At 36.1% G+C, this 24,637-nt stretch overlaps 2 protein-coding genes across 5 annotated transcripts in view; one reads left to right on the top strand and one right to left on the bottom strand.

The window, feature by feature from the left end:
* Positions 1–1,282: 1,282 nt before the first annotated feature.
* Positions 1,283–2,775, top strand: LOC149923454 (pfs47 receptor-like). The gene is made up of 3 exons (XM_090160847.1): positions 1,283–1,436; positions 2,193–2,404; positions 2,471–2,775. The coding sequence occupies exons 1-3, from the start codon at positions 1,421–1,423 to the stop codon at positions 2,720–2,722; spliced, it is 480 nt and encodes a 159-aa protein (XP_090016973.1). The 5' UTR covers positions 1,283–1,420; the 3' UTR covers positions 2,723–2,775.
* Positions 2,776–3,475: 700 nt separating this feature from the next.
* Positions 3,476–24,637, bottom strand: part of LOC149923455 (uncharacterized) — an 85,507-nt gene continuing 64,345 nt past the window's right edge. For 3 of the 4 annotated variants that reach the window (XM_090160840.1, XM_090160841.1, XM_090160843.1), the window contains 10 exons: positions 8,437–8,620; positions 8,180–8,362; positions 6,836–6,997; positions 6,208–6,491; positions 5,947–6,125; positions 5,534–5,876; positions 4,450–5,468; positions 4,268–4,380; positions 3,929–4,191; positions 3,476–3,816 (listed from right to left, as the gene is read on the bottom strand). In XM_090160840.1, coding sequence (XP_090016966.1) covers positions 3,480–3,816; positions 3,929–4,191; positions 4,268–4,380; positions 4,450–5,468; positions 5,534–5,876; positions 5,947–6,125; positions 6,208–6,491; positions 6,836–6,997; positions 8,180–8,362; positions 8,437–8,620 — 3,067 coding nt within the window. In that variant the 3' untranslated portion in view covers positions 3,476–3,479. Of the gene's footprint in view, positions 3,855–3,928; positions 4,192–4,267; positions 4,381–4,449; positions 5,469–5,533; positions 5,877–5,946; positions 6,126–6,207; positions 6,492–6,835; positions 6,998–8,179; positions 8,363–8,436; positions 8,621–24,637 lie in introns of all 4 variants that reach the window. The other variant, XM_090160842.1, reaches the window with a different exon arrangement.

Below are 24,637 nucleotides of genomic sequence, written 5' to 3' on the forward strand. Positions count from 1 at the left end.
CCTCTAGGATTGTGAAAAAAGATCAACCTGATCATAAAGTTCACATATAATTCTTAAGTGCAACCAAGACCTACTGAAAATTACAACAATATCGTAATAGAGAGTTTCGACAACTCGTGAAAATGCATGGACACGTTTACACATTTTCATGAGTTGACGAAACTGTCTAGTGACAGCTGACGTTTTCTACGGCGAAATAAATTCAAATTATTGTAATCCGAACATAAAATTGACACTCCCTTCTTTTCTGAAGATTTCACTAGTATTTATGGCCATCAACGTAAGATAATAGTAATTCTAGAAATTAAAAATAAGAAAAAACCACTGTTGTACAATTTAAAAGGCTTTATTATAAAAACAGCTACGGCCGTTTCGACGCCAAACACCGGCGTCGTCGTCAGGCTAAATAACAATTGAAACAATAACAAGATCTCGTCTGAGGCGATAGACAGAGTAAATACAATTTGAGTAACACTCGCAGTGAGTTAACCGTCAAACTAAATATTAGGGAATCTGTGGAAATCATCAAATTGAAATTAGAAAACAAACTCATTAATAACATAGATGGCCTGCGAACGAATTGGTGTTACAATATAGTATGTTGTTCAATTCCAAACGCTAATATATTCCGTGTGGTTGGTTTCTCTTTCTACATCGGTTTTGTGGTTTTATCCTGACGGTTAACTCACTGCGAGTGTTACTCAAATTGTATTTACTCTGTCTATCGCCTCAGACGAGATCGTGTTTTGGTTTCAATTGTTAATTAGCGTCGAAACGGCCGTAGCTGTTTTTATAATAAAACCTTTTAAATTGTACAACAGTGGTTTTTTCTTATTTTTAATTTCTAAATTATGTACAAGATTTGTCCTTCATTGAGTTAATTTAATAGTAATTCTGCCAACAAAAAGAAAAGTACTAGCTGGTCGTCAGTAGCTAAAGTATAGTGTTTCGTATGTGTACGAACTTCAAAGCCCCTAGTTTAACAATCAGTTAATTAAGTGTTTAGAGGGCTACCAAATAATAAAAATAACATTATACTCCTAAAAATATTCAAAGTAATTGTAGCGAAGGAAAAATGATTCCGCATTTTGAAGTCGCAGACGGTGATTGAGCAAAAATTGGAAGAAGCCAAAAGGTGTCGGCTATACGATCCATTTTATTCCGCCATTTGGATCGCTAGTTGCTAACGTACAACACTAACTAATTGTTAAAATTATTGAAATGCCTCTCCTAAGTTCTAGACACAGATAAGATAAGCCATTGGGCGTATACTCTGCGCAATAATTAAATTATCTTATCAACGATTTTTTATCCGCAATATAAAAGCGAACAGTCTCGTTTGCACAGGTTTTTCGGTGTTAATCGCGGTTTTGCGTCGTTCAAACAACTACAGGTTACCTTCAGCTCCTCAAATAAAATCATGTCTTACTGTGGACGTGAGTATGCGTTTATTTTTCATTGTTTGTATAAATCGCGGATAGAACACGTATCGTTACCTTTTGATTGAAGTCTTTATTGGTCGCGTTATTTTATTTTACGAATGAATGAACTGGTACCCCTCTCCTTCGAAAAAGCTATCTTTAGTTTTAAGGTACACGAAGTGATTGTAAGATTTAGTTACCTTTTGAATTTGTTGATATATTCTAAAGAGGAACGTTTTTCTTCGGACATTGTCGTGTATTACCGCTATACATTTACGTTACAAATTGTTCAATTTAAGGACATCTTTCTTTTCAACAAAAATTCAAATTGAAAGTAATAAGGCCGCTTCTGTACGTATCTTATCTCGCGTATTTATGAATGTTCCACCTCTCTAAGACTTTAACCTTACCTTAGTACGAACACTCGAAATTCGATCGATTGGCGAGATACGCTCCCCTAATCTTAAATATTTGACTGACACCTTGATGTTAGACATAACGAAATGTCACGAGTAGATACGGCGAAAGCTTTCGGTTCCCTAGCTCGCCTCGAAGCTGCGCCCATAACGCGTCTTAAATCCTATAAGGTAGATGAGAATCAGTTCTCCATGGTGAAATTGACGTCATCGATATGTTTTATCCCCGACCAGATGGGGTCTCGAGGCTTGGATTAATAATACTATCAGCTATACTGCGAGAACAATAGTTAAAATACAACTACCTGTATGATAATGAATACGCCAGTGATTCTGATGTAACGTATACTTATAGCTACTAGTTATCGTCCCATTGCCGAATGGGTTGAAGCTAGCGCCGGAAGCGTACCTGATAACGCCGTCCAGGGTGGATATGACGTCAGCGACCCAATCTACGTCGGAAGAGCCCACCAACAGGGTGACATCATCCCTGGTAAAGTAGTTCCTTCCCACGGAGTTTGTTACATTCCTTACGCCGGAGAAGAAAAGGCATCCGGCGATTACCAGGTAAAACCGAAAGGTGAATATTGGCACCTGTTACATAGATCTAAAAGACAAACCCTACCGTCTCAGGTACTTACCAACCCGTACGGGTGCCAATTGGAATGGCAATTTTGTTCCGGCGGAGCCATTCCTCCGGGAGCCATGCAAGGCGGCACCACTTCCGACGGCGAGCCATTGTACATCGGCAGACACGAACACGAAGGCACCATGACTGTCGGCAAAGTCCATCCCAGCCACGGATGCGTCTACATCGCTTTCGGTGGCCAGGAGCACAACTACCAAGATTACGAAATCCTGGTCTGCAAAACTATCGTTTTCTAAACCGAAACTTAATTCGAAACTATTTTAAAAAATAAAGGAGTTTTTGTTCTTTATTTGGTTCCATTTCAAAACGTTTTACACAAAAAGTATAAGCTGAAGTTTTATTTCATCGTCAATAGAATAAGAGCCAAGTTTAAATCATATTTGGTCATTCAAATTAAACCAAAATGCAAGATCGGATTCATATTATTGTCTGGATAATACGTTTGGCAGAAGTATTAAACTAGCGGTTTTTATAACTCCTTAAAAAATGGTTTATATTAAAGTTATGATTAAAAAGTTTTAAAGGGGGTATCTCTTTGTCTATTTACAAAATTTAACAAACGAAGAAAAAAAGTAACAATTTGCATTTCTTCAATTTATACACGAAAGGTGGTAGGTTTCGAAAGATAAGGAAATTATTTTAATCAATGAACCAACACCTCATTCTTAAGGCGTTAGTCACCAGAACATTTCGCGCGATTCTTTAAATGCTTGACACACCTTTCTACTTACTGTAAAAAAGAGCTCTTAAATCTTCTAGAAAAATAGAACATCTAGGCACTGGTATGGTTTAACAGTTACATCTTCGCAATAGTTAAATAAAAATATTAACTATATTGATGTATAAAAGAATTATATGGTACTTCACTAAATATTAAGTAAATCACACTTCATAGTTCATTCTTTTAAATTAAATTTTTTTTCAACGTTGATTTCGCGAGGAGTACCGTAAAATAAGTTCGCATAAACGTTTAATAGCCCAGAAGGTCGAAACCTATCGGAAGTTACTATTGGTTTTCCTCAATTGCTTCATCCAGGGATTGGAGGTAGCGACGGCTTCCGGTTGCTTGGGTGTCGCTTCCGATTCCGCTTGCTTTGATACTTCCGGTTTGGTGGTTAACTCCTTGATGATAACGTTGGGAAGACCGTCGTTGGTTTGGTTGGTATGGGTGTTGGATGGCAACGGACTATTGACAATTGTCTCTTTGGGAATAATTGTGGTGGCAGTGACGACGGGAATGGCGGCGGAAACTGGCTCAGGAGGAGGAGGAGAAACGACAGCGGCGATTGCCGCGGCCACTACAGGAACTAGCGGTTTCCTCACAGTGGGACTATGGGAAATAATTATGGACGAGACGGCACAGTCAGGCTTGAGGGTAAAAATTAACAAATGGTCTGCCAAAATAACAAAAAGGAACTTTGTCTCACGTCTTTAGCACTTACTTTGGACTCGGGTCGCGACTAAGAGGATCCTTCTTTTGCAGCAATTGCCTCTTCCACGGCGGGATCGAGCTCAAGCGGCGCTCTTCGAGTTCGCGCTGCCTCAGCTCCTCGGCTTCTTTCTTGGCTTTCTCGGCCGCTTTCTTGGCCATCATCTGTCGCTTCCATTGAGGAATGACGCATCCGTTCACGTCGATTTCGGGCACTTTCTCGACGAACTTTTCCGTCACGAAAGTCTTTTCCAACTCCGACTGTTGTTGTTTCTCCTAAGGACGAGAAATTACAAACAAATTTTAAGTTGACAACAGCGACCATTTCGAGGCTAAAAATTAAATGACTTACGATTTCAATTTCCTGTTTGACCCTTTCTTCTTTCATTTTCTTGACCCCTTCGATGCACTTGGACTGTTTCAACTCGGCGATCAGTTCGTTCTTTTGAAGCAAAACTGTCCTCTCTAAAAATAACGATATTTTAAGGACGGTAAAGATCGGTTCTCCATAAGCGATAGAAAGGTTTACGATACCATTTCCGGCCGGTTTATCCATCTTCTTCAACTGTATAGTTTGCAACTGCTCGACGGTAATGTTAAATCCGGTTGAGGACGCCGAAGACACCGTCTGAGTTAGAGGCGCGTGACCTTCGCTTTTGATCGGACTTTTGACCATGGGAGGTGGTTGAGGAGGAGCTGGCGCGTTCGAGAGGGATGGAGCGCTACTTTCCTCCGAAACGATACTGGGTGGTTCCAGAGGCGCGATTTCCTTTTGACTACTCTCGACGACCGGCTTGTTGACTTCGACGTAACTTTTGATATCCACTTTAGACTTATCGACGCTGCGATCCCGACAAAGAACCTCCATGGACTGGGCCTTTGTCAAGGGAGACTTACCCGAGACCACGCTACCGTTCTTCGGACTTCCCACCACCTTGCGCAAGTACTCGGATGGTTTAATATTGGTGTCCGAATCGGGAGGGTCGTTGAATTGCGGAGGAATGAACGGAAGGTTGGCGTGAGCACTCATGACTCGAGATTTCCTTTTCCCGCCGTCCTCTGAAACGGCGTCATCGTCTATGACGGACGCGTCGTCCTTGATGTCCGCATTCTGCGGAGGCATCGAAACTGGCCTGGATTTATCAACGGCGGGACTGGTAGCCGTTAACGGATTTTTAGGTCTGAGGACGACCTTTTCGGGTTGGATCGGCAAATGAACCGTATTGTTTTTGGGCAGCGCGACCGATTCGGTTTGCATGGGCGGTTTGTTTTCGGCCGGAGGTGGCGGGGGCGGTGGCGGAGGAGGCGCGGGGCTGGTCGGGTCCGACATTTGACGACTGAGGACGTCTTTAGCTTTACGTTCGATCTGTTGGGTAAAAGGGCTCGATTTGCTTTCAGTCAGGCCCAATTTAGCATAAGAGTTGTTGTTGTGGTTGTTGTTGTTTTCGTTGCCCAAAGTGGCGCCTTGGAACAGTGCCCTGGCCTGCTCTATATCCTGCTTCAGCGTAAACGGCAATTTGCGTTCTTGGTTATCTCTAGTTGATTTATTTGATCTAAAACAAATAATATTTAGAGGAACAAAATACGTACAAATTTAAAAGACTACGAAGAAACCTACTTCAAACTATCGCTCTTAAAGGGCTTTCCGTCCATATTTTTTTGGTTATTGACAGAAACGTTGTCGATTTCGGAGTACTGAACAATGTCAGAGCCTTCTTCCTCGGCTATGTCGTCTTCGACTTCGTGGTAAAATCCCTCGTCGGTACTGGTACTGCAAGCCTCCGAAGATGGCAACGATTGGGCTCCGAACTGGGTTCTATGATGGTCATCGTCCCCGCCGACGCGAACCACGCTTCGATTCTTAATATTGGTGGTCAAGGCCGGATCCTCGTAGTCCGGAATGGGGTCACTGGCGTCCGATAAACTCATAGAATCGTCTGAATTATGAATTTCGGCGTTTACTGGAAATCATAAACGGAATTCTTCATATTCCCATTTCATGAAATTTATTTAAAAAATGCCAAGAATTACCGAGCGTTTTCCCGTTCGATTTGTGCGAACCTTCGCTGTCTGATTTTCCGCTGCTGGACTCGAATAACTGCTTCACGCGGTCATTCGAGGTCATACTAGGTTCGTGCAAGAAAAATGGTTCTTGGATCTTGCTGATATCGGTAGTGACGCCAGTTTTGCAACTGCCGTTATCGGTTCGCCTACGCGTTGACGCGGGAATAGCGCATTAGCCGTTTGTGGTAAATTGTTTTTTCAAATGTCAAGGTAATTCGCTCCGTTTACCTGGTACTGACGCTACTCTCGCTTCCGTTTCTTCTGTGGTCGCTGTTGGGACTTCCGTGCAGGTGAGAAGAGCCGCTGGAAGAAGACGAAGAATGGCGAGCGTGAAGGACACCGTTTCCGTTGGTGGGCAAGTGATGGTGGTGGTGTCGCGAAGGGGAGTGCTTCCGGCGAGGCGGGTGCTGTCCGTTGACGCGAACTTGCGCGCCTGTGGCTTCGGAACTGGGATATCCGTCCGACCAACTCTCCTCGGAACCGGTTGATTGACAGGAACAACCGTCAGAGTCCTAGCGAACGAATCAAAATCGGTACAACCAAACCCATCTTGAAAGAATCACTTGGCCAAATGCGAACAACGCGTGCGTCGAACGTTAAAAAAAAAGCACGATTAATCATAAGTTCCCGGTATACCAGATTAGATTAGCGAGAAATGTAAACTAATTTCTATAGTTTTTTGCGCAACAATTACGAAGCTATAGATAGAGAGGGTTGCAATAAAATTATACATTCTCATTGTTAAACGTATATTTCGAGCGAGTGGGCTTCAATTAAGCTTTCCAATGAATTTTATTTATTGAGTTAGATAAATATACTTATCTATAAGGACTGGAAAGACGATGCTTTTACTTACCGAGCGTCGATGAACTTGGAGAGGGTTTGACCTCTGTTGCATAGGCCGCCTGCAAGTGCAACGCCTTTGTCCAGGTTGACCGCAGCTCGTGGGCGGAAGGACTGCCGGCACTTCGTCTTGGTGGCGAGGGTCCGAAGCGTGCGCGATCAACAAGGCCAAACACTGTTGGAATAAAAACGAGCCGTTAGCACGGTTACGGAATCAATTGGACCTTTAAATCAGCTAGCCAATTCAGCTCAAAAGCGGGTACAGTCACGTTTTATTGAGCGAAACGGTATCTATCTTAAAAAGCGATAATTATCCTTCACGTAGTTGTGTCAAGAAAACCTACTCAACTTGAATATTACCCCGTTCGCTAATTTCCCATACGACTAAATTACCCCTATCCTCTAGGATATTACTAACAGGTATAAAATTCACCGTATCTTATCTATGGAAAGATATAAGTCTAAGCCTAAGAGACCTTCAAATTGCGGTTAAGCCCAAAGTAGAGGAGATACGTTTAAAGCTTGTCAAATAAACTACTGGACTTGAATCTAGATTGGTTGTTATAGAACAGCGCCGCTCGTAGCACCACGGTGTCCGATATTGGATATATTTCCACCCAAATATTAAACACGCGCGTAATATATTAAACAAACAGATAGTTCTCAAACCTATTAACATTTAGCATTTTTACACACGTGCTTTCTATTTGGGTAGAAATGTTTCGAGATTGTCTCGGTTGGTGCGCTAGTGGGCGATTCTAGTCCAATCGTTTTTTGTTCAAGACTAATGAGTTTCATTGTTCGCGGAATGAAGCTAGTTAGAAAGCGATCATGTGACCCGGATTTCACCACATAATTTTTCAAGTTCTCCGTAATTAAAGAAAGTCACGGCTCTATCGAAAAAAAGGTGAAAAGCAACCCGACAAAACGCTTCCAGAAAGTATTTGTAAGATTGAGCGAAAAGCGAAATGTGTGCCATCTATTAGTGGCAACGCATACTTAAATACGGAATATCCGGGGAAAAAATAGTTAAAGAGTAAAACTATTATTCAAAATGGACCTATTTTCCTTTCCGTATAAAAATATTAAAAGCGCCGTTAAGGGCAGGCTACAGTCTGGCTATGGGGTCTCTAGGGTCCATAGATTTCTTAAAAAGGGGTCTATCTTTTTTTTAAATTTCTGTTACCCCCCCGGAAACAATTGTTAAAAAACAAAAGCTCAATAACTCAGCAACAAGGGACCCGATTTCGGTAGCCATAATAGGTTCAGCAACCTGTTTCAAAAGCTATTCTAGTGCCTTGGATGGTGCCGGCACTTGCAAAAAATTTGAGGTAAAACAACCGGAAGTAACGCTTACCTCCATGTGTTCATTCTCAGCAGCGTCGTTTAAGGGACTTTTCCCGAATTTGTCCAAGAGTATTCTGCCACCGTGTTTGATGAGCCACCTGAGAGTCTCCATGTGACCCCTGCTGGCGGCGAAATGGACGGGGGTAGCGCCGTCGTTGTCCCTCATATTGGGGTCCACCCCTTGTTCCTCCACCTATTCGAGTATTAATAACACTTTAATTAAGTATTTATCCCGGTTAAAGGATTTTTCTTAACAAGCCATCCTACCATCCATTTGACGCATTTGATGGCTCCCATTTGAGCCGCGGCATGGATCGGAGCCATGCCATCCTTAGCTCGCAAGTATAACGAACCATTGGCTACTAGGACTAAGTACTTTAATACTTCCAGATGACCCTCTTGAGCGGCGAGATATACTGGAGTTACGTTGTTTTCCATCTGAGCATTTGCACTGTAAAGTATACGTAAAAGACAAGAGCGTTAAAGAGGTAACTCAAACAAACGTAATTTTATAATTTAACACTATTTTAAGGGTTTAAATTAGACCAAGGAGCCTAGTATGACATTAAAATGGTCGTAGCTAACCTAATTTCGATCGTCGGGGGACCACCCAACGCAGGGTATCACCCAAAAAACAAACATTCAGGAAGTAGTAGTTCCGCGTTTCTTCAACAGATGCCACCACCGCGTAAGGCAACGAATCTAAACAAAACACAGGATGGCGTCCATTTTTAACTTCGCCCAATCTCCGCCTCACATCGTGAAAAAAAACGCGTCTAGAACGCGATGCGAAATTTCAGCTCAATAAATTTACTTTTATCAGCGTGTCTTCACTAAATTCTCTTCCCGATAGAATATTTAAAAACATTTTTTTTAAACAAACTATTTCCACCAAAATCCGGATTTCGAAGGTAAAAATTCAGTCAGTGCGTTGAAGCGAGACGATTATTTTTTCCCGCAAAACACAGCGTGGCTAAAGCTCATAGTCACCGAAGAGAAGCGGTCACTCACCGGTCTCATTTTTAATTGGAGATGATACAGAACCGGCGGTCTGGCTCGCCCCGAGCTAACTCTCCAGCTAGCTTCATCTGGTTCTTTATCCCGATCACTTTTATTAATGGCCATCAGAAGCTAAGGCTTGGTCTCGCGTTTCAATAAAATTAGCCAAGCAACCACCTTTTACGACCGATTGCCCACGACTTAGAGCGGAACGGGACTGGAAACGTCCGAAACATGACGGGGAACGCGCCAAGGCTTTACGGAAAACAGACATCACCTTCAACACTGAAAATAAACGCTCTCTTTTATAGGCCTACGTCTTTCTTGGTGGTTTCTTTTTGCCTAAAAGTGTACTCTCTTTACCCTAAAACATTTTATTCGCTTGTTCCGGGGATGATAATTACCCTGGTTCATAAACTATTCGCTTGTTTCGGAGTATTAGGGCTACTCTTTTTACTCCTTCTGGAAAGGAGGTGTAAATGGAGCAGTGTTTCCACTCTGCGGTAGAGATTTTCGCCTATTTTAGGGGCAATTTTACCAGTTTTTGCCGGTTCTATAGTCGATTTTTACCGCCGTTTTCGCCGCAATTTCCCCCCATTAGATTTACCTTAATTTTTTTTTTAGTGAGGGTCACTGCATATTTTACTTATCTTTATTTCCAATCTTAGATTTGGGCAATATTTTTTTATATAATTTTTTTTTTTATTTCTTCAAATGTTATACATTTTTTATTGGTATATATAAAAATTGAATGGGCGGACATAGGGTCAGAGTAGAGGGACTACAGAGACGACGATTTTTTAGTTTTTCTGACTGAAAATATTGAAAAATATTTTCGCCGCAATTTGCACCGTTTTCCATGGTTTTCGCCGCTTTTTCGCCGGTTTTAAAATTTATGGTGCCCACCGAGACAGTTTTCGCCGAAAACGCCCCTTTTCGCCGCAAAGTGGAAACACTGAAATGGAGTAAATCGGATTTTGTCGTCTGCTAGCCAGAATTTATTTGCTAAGCCACGGGCAGCCATTATGGAATACCGTTTTTACTTTGACTCAAACTATTCGCCACCACAGAATCGGAGTAATATTACGTCATTAGGGATGCACCGAAGCCACCGATATATCGGCTATTCGTGGCCGATAATATCGGCAGTAATATCGTACGATATATCGGCCGATATTAACAAAGTTATCTATCATAACAGTAGTGTATATGATAAAATCATTGTAAAAACGGTTCTGTGCACTGCCAAACCATTTTACTCTATTTATTCGTAAAAAAAAGTTGGCAAGAGCATATTCGAATATGTTTCTTTTCATTTTACCAAAAGTAAATGAACCAAAGTTATCAGACTGCTATACATGTTACTCTCCATGTTGGAGGCGTTTTCCTTATAAAGTTACATTTTGACCTCGAATTTGAAATTTTGCGCGCTCCTAGGCCAAAAAAAAGGTTTTTGTTTTTATGAAACCATTTTTATACATAGAAATAGCTATACCCACATTTCTCAGGTGCAATTCATCGCGTCAAAAGTTGATGGAAATTAGCTTTTATTTGACTCGATTTTCTCATAATTTTCATCAGAAAAACGCCCTCCGATTCTGAGCGCGATTTCGATTTCATTTACTTCTGATTTTACGTGATACATATTTTCTATCACAAATCGAATATCGTTGTTTTTTATTTGTTTATACTCGTAACCCCCTGCCAAAAAGAGGTATGATCTAGCTTCTGAAGTCTGGCGTCGGTGGCGCGGCCAATCAAATAAAATGTTATCATTAGTTAGTTAATCGAAAATTTTCTTATTTTTAAATGTTTTTCTGAAAATATTTTTCTAATACCGGTATCGGCCAATATCGGCTTCGCTTAATCCATTAATACCGATGTTAGAAAAAAAGGCATCCCCATAGCGTTACTCTTTTTACCCTACTCCGAAATCCCGGAACAAGCGAAAAGAAACAACCTAATATTGTCATAATTTAAGCCTTGGTTTGATTCTCGTACTTGATTACGCGCGGTTTTTTCCCCGGCAATAGTAGACTGGAAATAATCCCGCCAGACGAGGGCGTTCTTCCCCCTAATTACTGTAAATAGATCTCGTTTAGTTGTTGCCTGGCGCTATTAATCTCACTGACCAGAGCCTGGCTTCTTTTCGCGTTCGATTCGCTGACGTTATTTTAATTGGATATGTTTACTTTTTCGGGGTGGAAAATTACGTTAGATGGGTCATTAATATCAATTTCGGGAGATGTTTCCCGCAGCTTGCGGTTCTAAATGGTTTATCGTGGGCTTTCAAGTGACGTCATTGTTGGTATACAGTGATAGGTTAGCCCCGTCTCTCGTTATTATTATTATAAGTAAATAATATTGTTATATAAGTGTGACACTTCCTATTCTTCACATGCAAAAGTTAACCTATGAGCAAAAGATGTGTATGACGTGAGCGCCCCTAGCGGATTATTATTTTTAGAATAGTTTTTACATTGAAGCCAATATAAAAACCGAGCGTGGCGCTGAACTCCTACACGTTATAGTACAGTTTATAGGGGGAAAATCCTTGCTCGCGGGATTTCGACGAATGTGTTGGCCGCTGTAGCGCGAACAGCGCGTGATCAAAGTTGTCCGTGGTTTTACTGAGAGCTATTCAAATCACAAGACAGACTGCATTACGGGCTTCGTGGCCCAGTGGCGGCCTAAAGGGGGGGGGGGGGGTCCGCCCCGGGTACCAGGGCAGCAGGGGGTGCCATCGGAGAAGATCGAGGGGGGGGGGGTTTGCGTCCGCTTGTTAACGCGTCACACAGCCTTTGACAGCGCCTAGCTAGGGGAGATTTTCTTGTGATGACGTCACTCCGCTACTAGCTCTCAGTAAAATATTCCCCAAAGTGACAAACTTATGGAACAATCTTATAGACTTATGGTATTATTTATATTTAAGGAATTGGACATGTAGGAAAGGTAAACAGTTTATCTGGTTTTATTTATCATTAGGGAATCGCGGGTAACACGTAAAAAAGGTAAAGAAGAATTCTTAGCACTGAACGTTGAAATGGGAGGACACGTTTGCTTAAATGAATGGACACGTTACAGTCAAATTAGAGGGACTCTTAGCACAGACTACGCCTTCTGGAGATGTCTTCATCAACCATGAGGTTTGGGGAGGAACGCGTTGAAATAGAACTTTCTACGTTTCCAATGTCCTGCAGGTATTTATAAAGGAGGCTTATGTTGCCGGAATTTATATATGAATACACTTAGAATTAATAATAAAGACCTATTTGGACACCGATGATTATCATAGAAACGGGTGTGGTTTACAGATTTGATTTTGAAAATGTCCTACATTAGGTTCACTTTGAGGAATTTTTAATAAATTAATTAATAAAGTTTAGTAGTGAAAATTGTTTAAACAAAGTTTTACAATATTTCGGGAAATATTAGAAACTAATTAGTATCGTATGCAAATTTGTTGGTATTGTTTAAATTTGGGTGGAAAATAGGCGCTTCAATAAATGCCGCTCTCTTTTTCTTTCCTCTCCAACGCGCACGCGCGAGCCACTGAATAAAATAGTCACGTGTTTATGTTAGTTTTATTTGTAAGGCTAAAGTTGATTGCGCGTGCGCATTTTTTTCTTTCAGGTTGCGCGTGCGAAATTGATTGAGCCCTTCTATATTCAAATATTAAGCAGCGCGTTCTTTAAAATATAACACTTTAACAAGTATGTGTGGCTCTCTGTATTACTACTTAAATAAAAGTGTCTATTGGGCTACTTTTAAATACGTTTTGGGCGATAATCTGAGAAGCGACCTGGCAACCATGATCCGTATAAAGTTTCCCGATAACATTGATCGGAAAAACGTGAACTAGAAAATGCAACAAGCGTATTAGATAATGAAGTCCCCCAACTCGGGAATTGGGGAAATAATAATGGTAAAAACTGCAGAAGCTCTGATATGTTGACGTAAGATAATTAATAAACGCATCAGCGAGCAAAACGTTAAACCGAACAGAAGCGGTTCCAAGTGGATCCCTACCAGTCTCGGGGGACCTTTATATTTTTGGCCAACTTCGGCAGAGCCCAATAATTAAATAAAAACCCAGCAGTCTGCGAATTAGCGCGCGCGCCAGGTGATTAACGACTGTCACGACATTGCCTAAAACTCTCAATCAGGAGAGCCCCACGACAGAGCTGGCCTCCAGGGCGAACCAAAGTGGCCCGGTCAACGTTTCGGTGTCCCGAGGGATTCTAAATGATGTATAATTTGAGAGGAATTTCTTGAGAATAGGGAAAAATATCAGGGTGTTTTGTTTGTGTAGTGAATACGAGATTATTTCGATACAGCAGAGCTAGAGAGAGAACGTTATATATATAGCCTAAGCGTAACCTAGCCATACTCAGATAAATGGATGAACTAAGACTATTTTATTTTCTTCAGTTTGACTTCTGTTGTCAGCTTTGAGCGATTTGGGTGGTGTACAGACGCCAAACTGATATTTGGGTCAAGAGTCACTCCTCGCCTATTTGGATGTAGAGACGCCTCAAATTGACACTTTTCGTAGGACTAATTATAAAGCCATTTAATTTAAACACGAAATATTAAACGTATAAAGGCTGGTTTTCACTAGGTCAAAAACGCCACAACGGTGACAGGCGACGCAAAAATATTGCATTAGGCCTAACGGAAATTTTTCGCGTCTACGTTCACCGGCCTTTATACTTCAATGGTGGCAAAGTCTATGTTTTATTTTCAAAGGTGTTTTTTTATTGTTTAAAACCAATTTCATTGTTTAAACCGTTTTAAATTAGGATTAATAAACATTTTAAATTTTTCTTCGTACTTATTTTTCCAATAGACCCGTAATAAAACTAAATAAAGTAATATTATAGGGGATGGCTAACCATTAGTATTTATTACCTTCGTCTAAATCGTCGAAGTCATCCAAGTTGTCTACTACGTCACGGCCAACTTTGATCAGGCGCTGTTCGCGCTACTACGGCCAACACATTCGTCGAAATTCCCCCTATAAACTGTACTATAATGTGTAGGAGGTCAGCGCCACGCTCGGTTGTTATATTGACTTCAATGTAAAAGCTATTCTAAAAATAATAATCCGCTAGGGGCGCTGACGTCATACACATCTTTTGCTCATAGGTTAACACAGAAACGTCAACGAAGGAGATGGCCGCTGTAGCGCGAGAGATGCGCGAGAAATCAAAGTTGGCCGTGACTACGAATAGTCTGTAACCTAAACATTATTTTTATAATATGCTATTGATAGGGTGTCCGTACGAAATTTGAAGTAGATGATCTACTTTTTGAGGCGGAATGATATTAGGCGTGGTATATCCTTCCTTGTTTATCATGACCCCACGTCAGGAATTCTCCATCAATACATTCTTGGCAGATTATTTGGACATTAAATTGAAACTTTGACTTCGACGGTCTTTTTATGAGCTTCTGTAAGAGACATAAAAGATGCACCTGCGTGTGACTTAAGGCTGGTTTTCACTAGGACCGAAACAGGACGGCAGCGACGGCGGACGCAAAAATATTGTATTAAGCCTAATGGGGATTTTTTGCGTCGAAGCTAACCGTCGTGGCGTTTTTGGCCTAGTGAAAATTAGCCCTTATATCGGAGAAACGGTAGGGGTCGTTTAGCTTTAACCGTTGTTATGGAAAAGAGATTTCCTAAGTGAGTAATAAATATTTACAAAGAAAGTAATAAATTTGTCAAGATGCAGAATGCTGTTTATTGCTTCCACCGAAGATAAAAATTACGACGGTGATTTCTTTAGTTTCCAGAATATTCCTTTTTCAGATACGGAAACTAACGCGAGTTTTATAACGGGACAAATGCTGGTTTCTCGTCATAAGGGAGTTAGGGGATTAAGGGGGAAGACTACAGTGGCCATTGTCTACTTTCGCGCTATTTCAAGCTGAACTCTTTTAATTTTGTATTTTAACTTATATAATTAATATTTATGTGTAAAACAACCTCTTGTTTAGTGACTGAAATAATTTCTACAATTTAAAATTTAAAAGTAATTACGTTATTACGTTTTAATTCGGACCCCCGGAGCTAAGCAAGTTGGGCAAGCGCCCAAACTACCCTTTAGCTAGGACCTTATATCTCGTTAACTATTAATATTAGAATTATTAAAATTATTTTAAGCACTAGAGGAAGGTTCAGCCTAATAAGAAAAATTTAATTCAATTATGTAATTGTTAAAACAGAAACGTTCAGCTTGAACGAAAAAGAGGCTTTTACTGTATTCTTCCCCCTTAAAACTACGCTGTTGACACCTTTACGCCTAAATGTCGTTTATATTATTTTTTTTTGTGTCGAGATAGTACGAAAATTGCTCGTACGAGTGCGCACGATTTCGGTTCCTCCAATGGTATTATTGGGATTTTTTTATTATCGTCTAGCTGCTATAATTTCCTGTATCAAATTTAGAAATTAGGTTGAGCCTGTTATTTATTTAATTATAATAATAATAATTAGCTAATACCCAAGGTACCACCTTAGGCCTAGGTCACCTAGGGACTTTTACTGCCATCTAGGGGCAACAAACACAGCACCCCACACAAGGAGAACGCAACCCGTCAAAAGTCGTGGATTTCCTTGCGTACAGTTTTCATGGGTTAGACGTTTTAGCGCCTGTTTCCGTCGGAAGGGGAAAATACGGAAATTGTCTTCCCCCCGCCCGTAAAACGTTCAGCGTAAAGACTCGTCCAATGAAATTGGTACACAACACTGCGTTAGCGTGTTTAAAGGTTAGCTGAGTTATCTTTGTGTTTGTTGCTCCTAGCTGCTATTAATTCGGTTGGCTGGTTACAGTGGCGTAACCAGAAATTCGCCAAGGGGGGTTGAAGTATGTGAATGGTAAGAGGGGGGTCGAGAAGGGGGTGGAAATTTAGTACAGTTAAAGGTAGGCCCAAGGGGGAGGGATCGGGACCCGGAAACCACCCCCTTATCTACGCCACTGGCTGGTTACAATAAGTAGAAGGGCGGTGACAAGGTCTACATGCCGAGCTAACCAACAGCTCCTTAGACTAATATTATAGAGTAAGCATAAAACGGGTTAAAGGTTTCAATAGATTAATTTCAAATATTTTTTATATCTCAAATATATCGGACATCCCAACTACCCGAAAACATAGCGTTTAGGTTTCCCCAAAGATATTAGGCAGTTAACCAATATCGTTTTTGTCTTACTTAACTATTACGTTACTTATGTTAAAACTTGGGGCATAAAGATTATGTAAATACCATCATAATAAAATTCATATTTTGGGCATCAATACCTCTCCAAAATTTGCATAATCTTGTATTTACTTAATTCCTTATTTTTCCAATAGAAGGAGTTTCTATCCTCGTATTTCAAACTTTTAACAAGTTCTACGTTTTTCTGGGAAGGACGTATCGTTGACCTTGCAATTAAAATGATTGTTAAACAAAAATAGGTAATTTTGCCTAAGGTTGCAATAAAATATAAAAAAAATGAATTTTATATATAAAAAGGAAATATGTCGAAAAGCATAAAGGAAAATAAAATAAAAATTCTCGACTCGTGCCGAAAGAATTAAGGGTTTTTAATCAAAATTCCTTTAAAAAATGAAGACCCGCTGGTCATATTTCATTTTCTTATGAATTCCGCTTGCTATTGAAGGAAAAATCAAACGAAATAACGTTAGGAAATTAATAAAACCACCATTTCAGCTTTTAATAAGATAAAAAAAGAAGTATTATTAAATAATCTTACGTGTTAATTTATAAATATCCTCTTTAATTTTACGGTTTAAGATAAAGGGAATTGAATAAATTAATTTGGTTTACAATAGAACAAATTTAGCAGACTATTAATGGAATTTGCCCATTAACTATAGATTAAAATTCAATTAAATATAAGAAAAGGAAAAAAATGTATTTTACTTCAAAGGATGCGGTTCCTTAGAAATCGACGCCATAATTGACAAGTGTTTTATACGGAAGGTCAATACGTATTGTCATTTGAAATAGCGAAAGTAGCATAGAGGACAATCATAATTTGCAGCGCAATTAATTTGAAGCTAACAAAGGTTATCTCGTTACAGATATAGTTTTTTTTTCTTTCTTAGAAACACGGCGTTGATATAAATACAATGGAAAAAAATATCAAAAGATTCTAATGGGTTAAATTTGAAAACATATTCAATATATATACAATTTAGATAAATATTGTATTGAGTTACGAAGATAAATTTTAAGTTTAAAAGATAAATTTAAGTTTAAAAGATAAATTTAAGTTTAAAAGAAAAAATTTAAGTTTAAAAGATAAATTTAAGTTTAAAAGATAAATTTAAGTTTAAAAGATAAATTTAAGTTTAAAAGATAAATTTAAGTTTAAAAGATAAATTTAAGTTTAAAAGATAAATTTAAGTTTAAAAGATAAATTTAAGTTTAAAAGATAAATTTAAGTTTAAAAGATAAATTTAAGTTTAAAAGATAAATTTAAGTTTAAAAGATAAATTTAAGTTTAAAAGATAAATTTAAGTTTAAAAGATAAATTTAAGTTTAAAAGATAAATTTAAGTTTAAAAGATAAATTTAAGTTTAAAAGATAAATTTAAGTTTAAAAGATAAATTTAAGTTTAAAAGATAAATTTAAGTTTAAAAGATAAATTTAAGTTTAAAAGATAAATTTAAGTTTAAAAGATAAATTTAAGTTTAAAAGATAAATTTAAGTTTAAAAGATAAATTTAAGTTTAAAAGATAAATTTAAGTTTAAAAGATGAATTTAAGTTTAAAAGATGAATTTAAGTTTAAAAGATAAATTTAAGTTTAAAAGATAAATTTAAGTTTAAAAGATGAATTTAAGTTTAAAAGATGAATTTAACTTTAAAAGAAAAAATTTAAGTTTAAAAGATAAATTTAAGTTTAAAAGATAAATTTAAGTTTAAAAGATAAATTTAAGTTTAAAAGATAAATTTAAGTTTAAAAGATAAATTTAAGTTTAAAAGATAAATTTAAGTTTAAAAGATAAATTTAAGTTTAAAAGATAAATTTAAGTTTAAACTTAAATTTATCTTTTAAACTTAAATTTAAGTTTAAAAGATAAATTTAAGTTTAAAAGATAAATTTAAGTTTAAACTTAAATTTATCTTTTAAACTTAAATTTATCTTTTAAACTTAAATTTATCTTTTAAACTTAAATTTATCTTTTAAACTTAAATTTATCTTTTAAACTTAAATTTATCTTTTAAACTTAAATTTATCTTTTAAACTTAAATTTATCTTTTAAACTTAAATTTATCTTTTAAACTTAAATTTATCTTTTAAACTTAAATTTATCTTTTAAACTTAAATTTATCTTTTAAACTTAAATTCATCTTTTAAACTTAAATTCATCTTTTAAACTTAAATTTATCTTTTAAACTTAAATTCATCTTTTAAACTTAAATTCATCTTTTAAACTTAAATTTATCTTTTAAACTTAAATTTATCTTTTAAACTTAAATTTATCTTTTAAACTTAAATTTATCTTTTAAACTTAAATTTATCTTTTAAACTTAAATTTATCTTTTAAACTTAAATTTATCTTTTAAACTTAAATTTATCTTTTAAACTTAAATTTATCTTTTAAACTTAAATTTTTTCTTTTAAAGTTAAATTCATCTTTTAAACTTAAATTCATCTTTTAAACTTAAATTTATCTTTTAAACTTAAATTTATCTTTTAAACTTAAATTTATCTTTTAAACTTAAATTTATCTTTTAAACTTAAATTTATCTTTTAAACTTAAATTTATCTTTTAAACTTAAATTTATCTTTTAAACTTAAATTTATCTTTTAAACTTAAATTTATCTTTTAAACTTAAATTTAAGTTTAAAAGATGAATTTAAGTTTAAAAGATGAATTTAAGTTTAAAAGATGAATTTAAGTTATAAAGATAAAATTAAGTTTTAAAGATAAATTTAAGTTTTAAAGATAAAATTAAGTTATGAAGATAAATTTAAGTTTTAAAGATAAATTTAAGTTCTAAAGATAAAATTAAGTTATGAAGATAAAATTAAGTTATAAAGATAAAATTAAGTTATAAAGATAAAATTAAGTTATAAAGATAAAATTAAGTTATAAAGATAAAATTAAGTTATAAAGATAAAATTAAGTTATAAAGATAAAATTAAGTTATAAAGATAAAATTAAGTTATAAAGATAAAATTAAGTTATAAAGATAAAATTAAGTTATGAAGATAAAATTAAGTTATAAAGATAAAATTAAGTTATAAAGATAAAATTAAGTTATAAAGATAAAATTAAGTTATAAAGATAAAATTAAGTTATAAAGATAAAATTAAGTTATGAAGATAAAATTAAGTTATAAAGATAAAATTAAGTTATGAAGATAAGGCGTAATTAGGAGATCGTGTTAGGATTGTGACGCAGGAGTATTATGCACAGCCTCTTTGCGCTACATATAGTCTCCCTACGCGTTTTTTAGAGCCGCTTAAACCAAGGTTTTGGGGGTTCAACCCCCCCCTTGAAATTTTCCCTCAAAACCCCCCCTGAAATAAAATCCTGGATACGCCCATGGCTTAAGCTATCTATTTTAAATCCTTTGTATAAATTTTGATAAAATAATAAATTTTTAAATAAGAGATGTAACTTAGTAAATGTACCGCGACAAATTTAAACTACCTTAAAAATTAAATGGCCGTGTTCCCAAAAAGTTCTTCTCACTTAGAGCGAACGTAGTTTTCAATCTAAACCAACAAACTACCTTATTCCTCACATTTTAAAGGGGTTAAAGGTTAAAAGATAAAAATAAAGTTTCCCTGGTGGATGATCCAAAGGGTCGAATACAAATTCTAACAAGAATTACGAATAGGCCACCACGGGAGACTAAAAACACCGTTAACAGAAAACATTTTGTTATTTTTTTTTTAACATCCGTGACAAAGAAACTGTACTTGTTATAGGCGAAAAACAGTTCTAGTCGTGATAAATACCGTTTTCGAAATCCCGCTGAGTGTAATATACGAAAAAAAAGTATAATATAAAGAAATTTATTAAGAAAAATATTATCTCCAAGAGATATAAAGTAGATTCTTCTCAAAGTTTTTGGTTAGTTTTGAAAAATGGTCCGTGAAAAATTAGGAACTCGAGTATTTTGGTGGTTTCATTTTTTACTCTCCGATGTTTCGCCTCACGAGTCAAACGCGTGATTGAATTTTTGAAAAATTGGATTCTTTGCTACTACACCGATTCCATTTATTATAAATCTTCGAAATTTTTTCAGGTTCGTAAAGAATAGACGCATTCACATCATATTGCCTACAGGGAAATATTCAAAAAGGGGCTAAATCCACCCGAGGTACCTTCCTATTTAATAATGTTTGAGGTAGATGGCGACTCTATGAAGTTTATGAAAAATAAACACTTTAAAAAGTTATTCATTAATTACTAAATTATAGTACTTTTAATTCTTATTAAAAATATTTAATTTTGTAATTAAAATTAACAATTTATTTTAACAGTAGTTAACACTCTCCGCCATGGATGGCACTATAATACAATTTTACACTATCCAATCAGGGAAGATAATTTTGTATTTAAAATCTCGACAAAACCGTTTACCCCTAAAAACTGAAAAATTTCATCCAATCGTTGAAAATCAAAATTATGACGTCATGTTGCTATTAGAGCGCCATCTACTAACAAATAACGCCAGCACCACGTACCTCGAATGAATTTTTCTCCTTTAAAGTCGTCTTTGCCCGTTAAAAATTGTAAATCGATCTATTGCCCGAGTATTTTCTAGATATAATGTAACGTAGTTCCGATTTACGAAACACCAGAATTTCCCCTTCGTATTTTGAGAGTAAAAATTTAATTCTCCGTTCACTAATGCAACTGGCTTTTCAGTATTTTTATAATTACATTAGATTCGTTGCTCTAACACCAATTAGCAGAAATTAATCTAAGCTAGGAGCAAGAAACACAGCACCCCACATATTATTCGCACACTATACAACACTCTGGCTCTCCCAATTTATGATTATTGTTCCCCTATCTTCTTTCCTTTTTCTCACTCATATGATCTCAATGTGGTGCATTATATTCTGGATTCCCATTACTTTTATATCTAATCCGCAGTCTGTATATAAGTCGGCAACGGCTTCACAAATGTTTACTGTTCAATAAATAAATAAATAAATAAAGGAGAACGCAACCCGTCAAAAGTCGTGCATTTTCTTGCGTACAGTTTTCATTGGTTAGACGTTTTAACACCTGCTGCCGTCGGAAGGGGAAAATTCCGAAATTATCTTCCCCTTCCCGCCGTAAAACATGCTGTGTAAAGGCTCGTCCAATGAAATTTCTACACAACACTGCGTTAGCGTGTTTAAAGGCTAGCTGCGTTCTCCTTGTGTTTATTGCTAAGGATGCTACCAAATTTCTTTAATTTCCACGCATTTTTTAATGATATAGTTTTTCAACTTAGACTAATTCTAAAGTGTATGTATGGATTTAATAATATTTAGTGTATTTATTTTTAAAATAAATGCGAGCTAGGTTATATTGTCCAAAATGCCTAATATAAATATTTAACCATACGTATATGAGATGTTGAAAAATATACTTTAAAATTAACATTATCAAATGCATAAATTGGGAAAAAAATTACTTTTAAAGCCAATAGATGGCGGTAATATTATCGAAACTCTCTTAATACAACCGTTCTTTAAATTTCCCTACTCGTAGATCGTTATAAAAATCATTCCATAAAATATTCTACCGAAGCAATTCTAAACGTCCAAGTTGGGTCATCAGTGAAAATAATGTGCAGCTTCTTCCTTTTAAATACACGGCTGAATATTCCCTACAGCTTTTTATGATTATTTGATTTATTTAAGGGCTATGAAATAAACGTAACCCACTATTGTACAATAATTTTTTTTTTATTTATTTAAAAATACAAAAAAAAAATTATTGTACAATAGTGGGTTACGTTTATTTCATAGTATATTATGTACAAGAGGGTCCATTCTCACATATAGTTATTTAAGGGCACAATGGGATTTTGTTCTCTCTGCACCGGTCAAAGGAAAAAATATTTCGAGAAGTCGAAATGACAAAGTCTCCTCCTCCTTTTACGGGCTTCAAAAGTGGGGAAATAAATTTATATCGTCTGACAAGAAGAATTTGACTTCTGAAATATTCAAATTATTAACTCTCTCGGTGCTTTCATAATAAAACTGTTTTCGATGTGCTAAACCCTCAATGCATAAATAACGCGGTACGGAAAAAAAATATGACATCTTTATTCAAATTAATTTTCGCGGCGGGAGAAGATGAATAAATTAAATGTAAATCTTCCGATGCAATCTAACCCTGACTCGCCCTCAGCGAAATAAATTAATTTGTTCATGCTATACAATAACAAAGAATGTTTATGGCTTGGTATTCGAGAGTTAATTTTAGATAAATTATCTAATCAATAATTTAAATATTAACTGTTGTAGAGTTGTTAATTTTCCGAAAAAATATCCGGAAAGTTAATCTCAAATCGAAAAAGAAAATTTGACACATATATTACTTTTTAAGGGTTTTAATACTAGACTAGTCTAGAGGTTTAGTATTACTTTGGGATTCGATAAAATGAACCGAAAATGCCGCGAAATTTTAATTGACGAACAATATTATTCTAATCATGGAATATAAACCCTAAACGGAGAATTTTCTGGAAAAAAGGCCTCCGTAATTTTCCGGAAAATTATTCTTTGGCATAATTTGTAATAATTATGTTCCATAAGTTAGCCATCTATAATTTTGGCGATCTGTGTAGTGACGTGGAATTGACGTCATACCAAAAAAATCACAGCCTCTAAACACGCGACTTAAATAATTATACATTTATGATTGAACTATACGCGTAACTGTCGTATTTTACAGTTCCAAATTACCTTGAACGACATGGTAAAAGTTCATTTCCGATTTACCAAAGAAAGAAATTGGAAAACCAAGACACGTTCAGAAGAATTTAGCGAGTTTACTTTTTAAAGTAACTGGCGAAGAGCACGAGAAAACGTGTTTCTTGGCAAACTGCCAGGGGATTTTTTGATTGAAGATCATCCGCTCCTTAAAATCGCCTTCGGATCGGCCGAGAGAACATAATTACTAGCCACGGAATGAATGTTGCTAATTCATTTCGTAACAGTTATAATCGCGAAACACATTTTCAAGTCAATTTTCTTCCATATAAATCACACGGAAGTTATTACGGTGCATTTTTTCTTTATCATTAAGTGAAAGTGTTTCGTACAATACATTATTATGATGAAATACAATTAGGATGATTAATATTCCGTGTAAAATCATGGTATGGAACTGAAAGCGTTATCATTCGAATAGTTAGAATACAATCTACTGTATAGCAAGAATGTATTTATTTATATTTAGGGCATCATGAGGTACGTCTAGTTTGTCAGAATTCTAACTCGGAAACTCAGAAATGTTTCATTCTGAGAAACTAGCCGGCCACCTGAATTAAAGGCTTCAAAAGTCGCTTGATGACTTAGGCCTAAGGTGGTGCCTTGGGTATTAACCTAGCTGATTATTATTTATTATTATTCTTCTGACCGGAAATAGAATCATTTGTTTTTACACCATTCAGAGCCAAATAGTCAGAATATTTTCGAGGTATTTGGCCGACAGAAATCAAAATGGCGGGGTGTAGTGTTGCTGATATTGATGTGACACTATACGATTCCGAAACAGATATAAATTTTATTTAACTTGTAAAACAGCGGGAATACGAAATAACGGAGAATGGTAAATAATAGTGTTGTTAATTTTTCGCAAATCGGAAAAATTAAAAATAATAATAAGGGTTTTTAATGTTTTTAACTTTTTATCAATATAAAATGTCTAATAACAGTAAACATACTACAAAACATTAATAGTGTTACATTGTTAATCAGGTTTAGTTTTACTTTCAGATTCGAAACAATTAGGCAAAAATTCCGCTTTATTTAAATAAATTTGCAAACAATATATTAGACTAATCATGGAATGAAAACGTTTTTTATTTTTTTCGTAAAAACACGGAAAGTTTTACGGAAAAAACCCTCGGTCATTTTCCGACTTGCAACACTAGTAAATAATATTTCGTCATTATTGGTCATTTAACAGTTATTTTAGTACCTATTCATTTAAAATTGTGCTCTAGACCCAAGGCCTAACAGAAACACGTACTTTTTCTTTTGATTTTTTAGATGAATTTTATAATAAAGAAATTCTGTTTCGAATCTTACGCTAAGAATTTTTCTAACTCAGAAAAAATATTTTTGTCCAGTATGACAAACTAGACGCACCTATGGTCTAGTTTTCTCACGGCACGAAAGGGGGAACGAAATTCGTCACCCACGTGTGCTTCAATCGCATTACGACGAAGAAAGTATTGGGGACCCAATGAGATACGAGGCTGAA

The sequence above is a fragment of the Leiobunum rupestre genome, chromosome 10 (assembly GCF_980474605.1).
Source record: "Leiobunum rupestre chromosome 10, qqLeiRupe1.1.hap1, whole genome shotgun sequence".
NCBI lineage: Eukaryota > Metazoa > Arthropoda > Arachnida > Opiliones > Sclerosomatidae > Leiobunum > Leiobunum rupestre.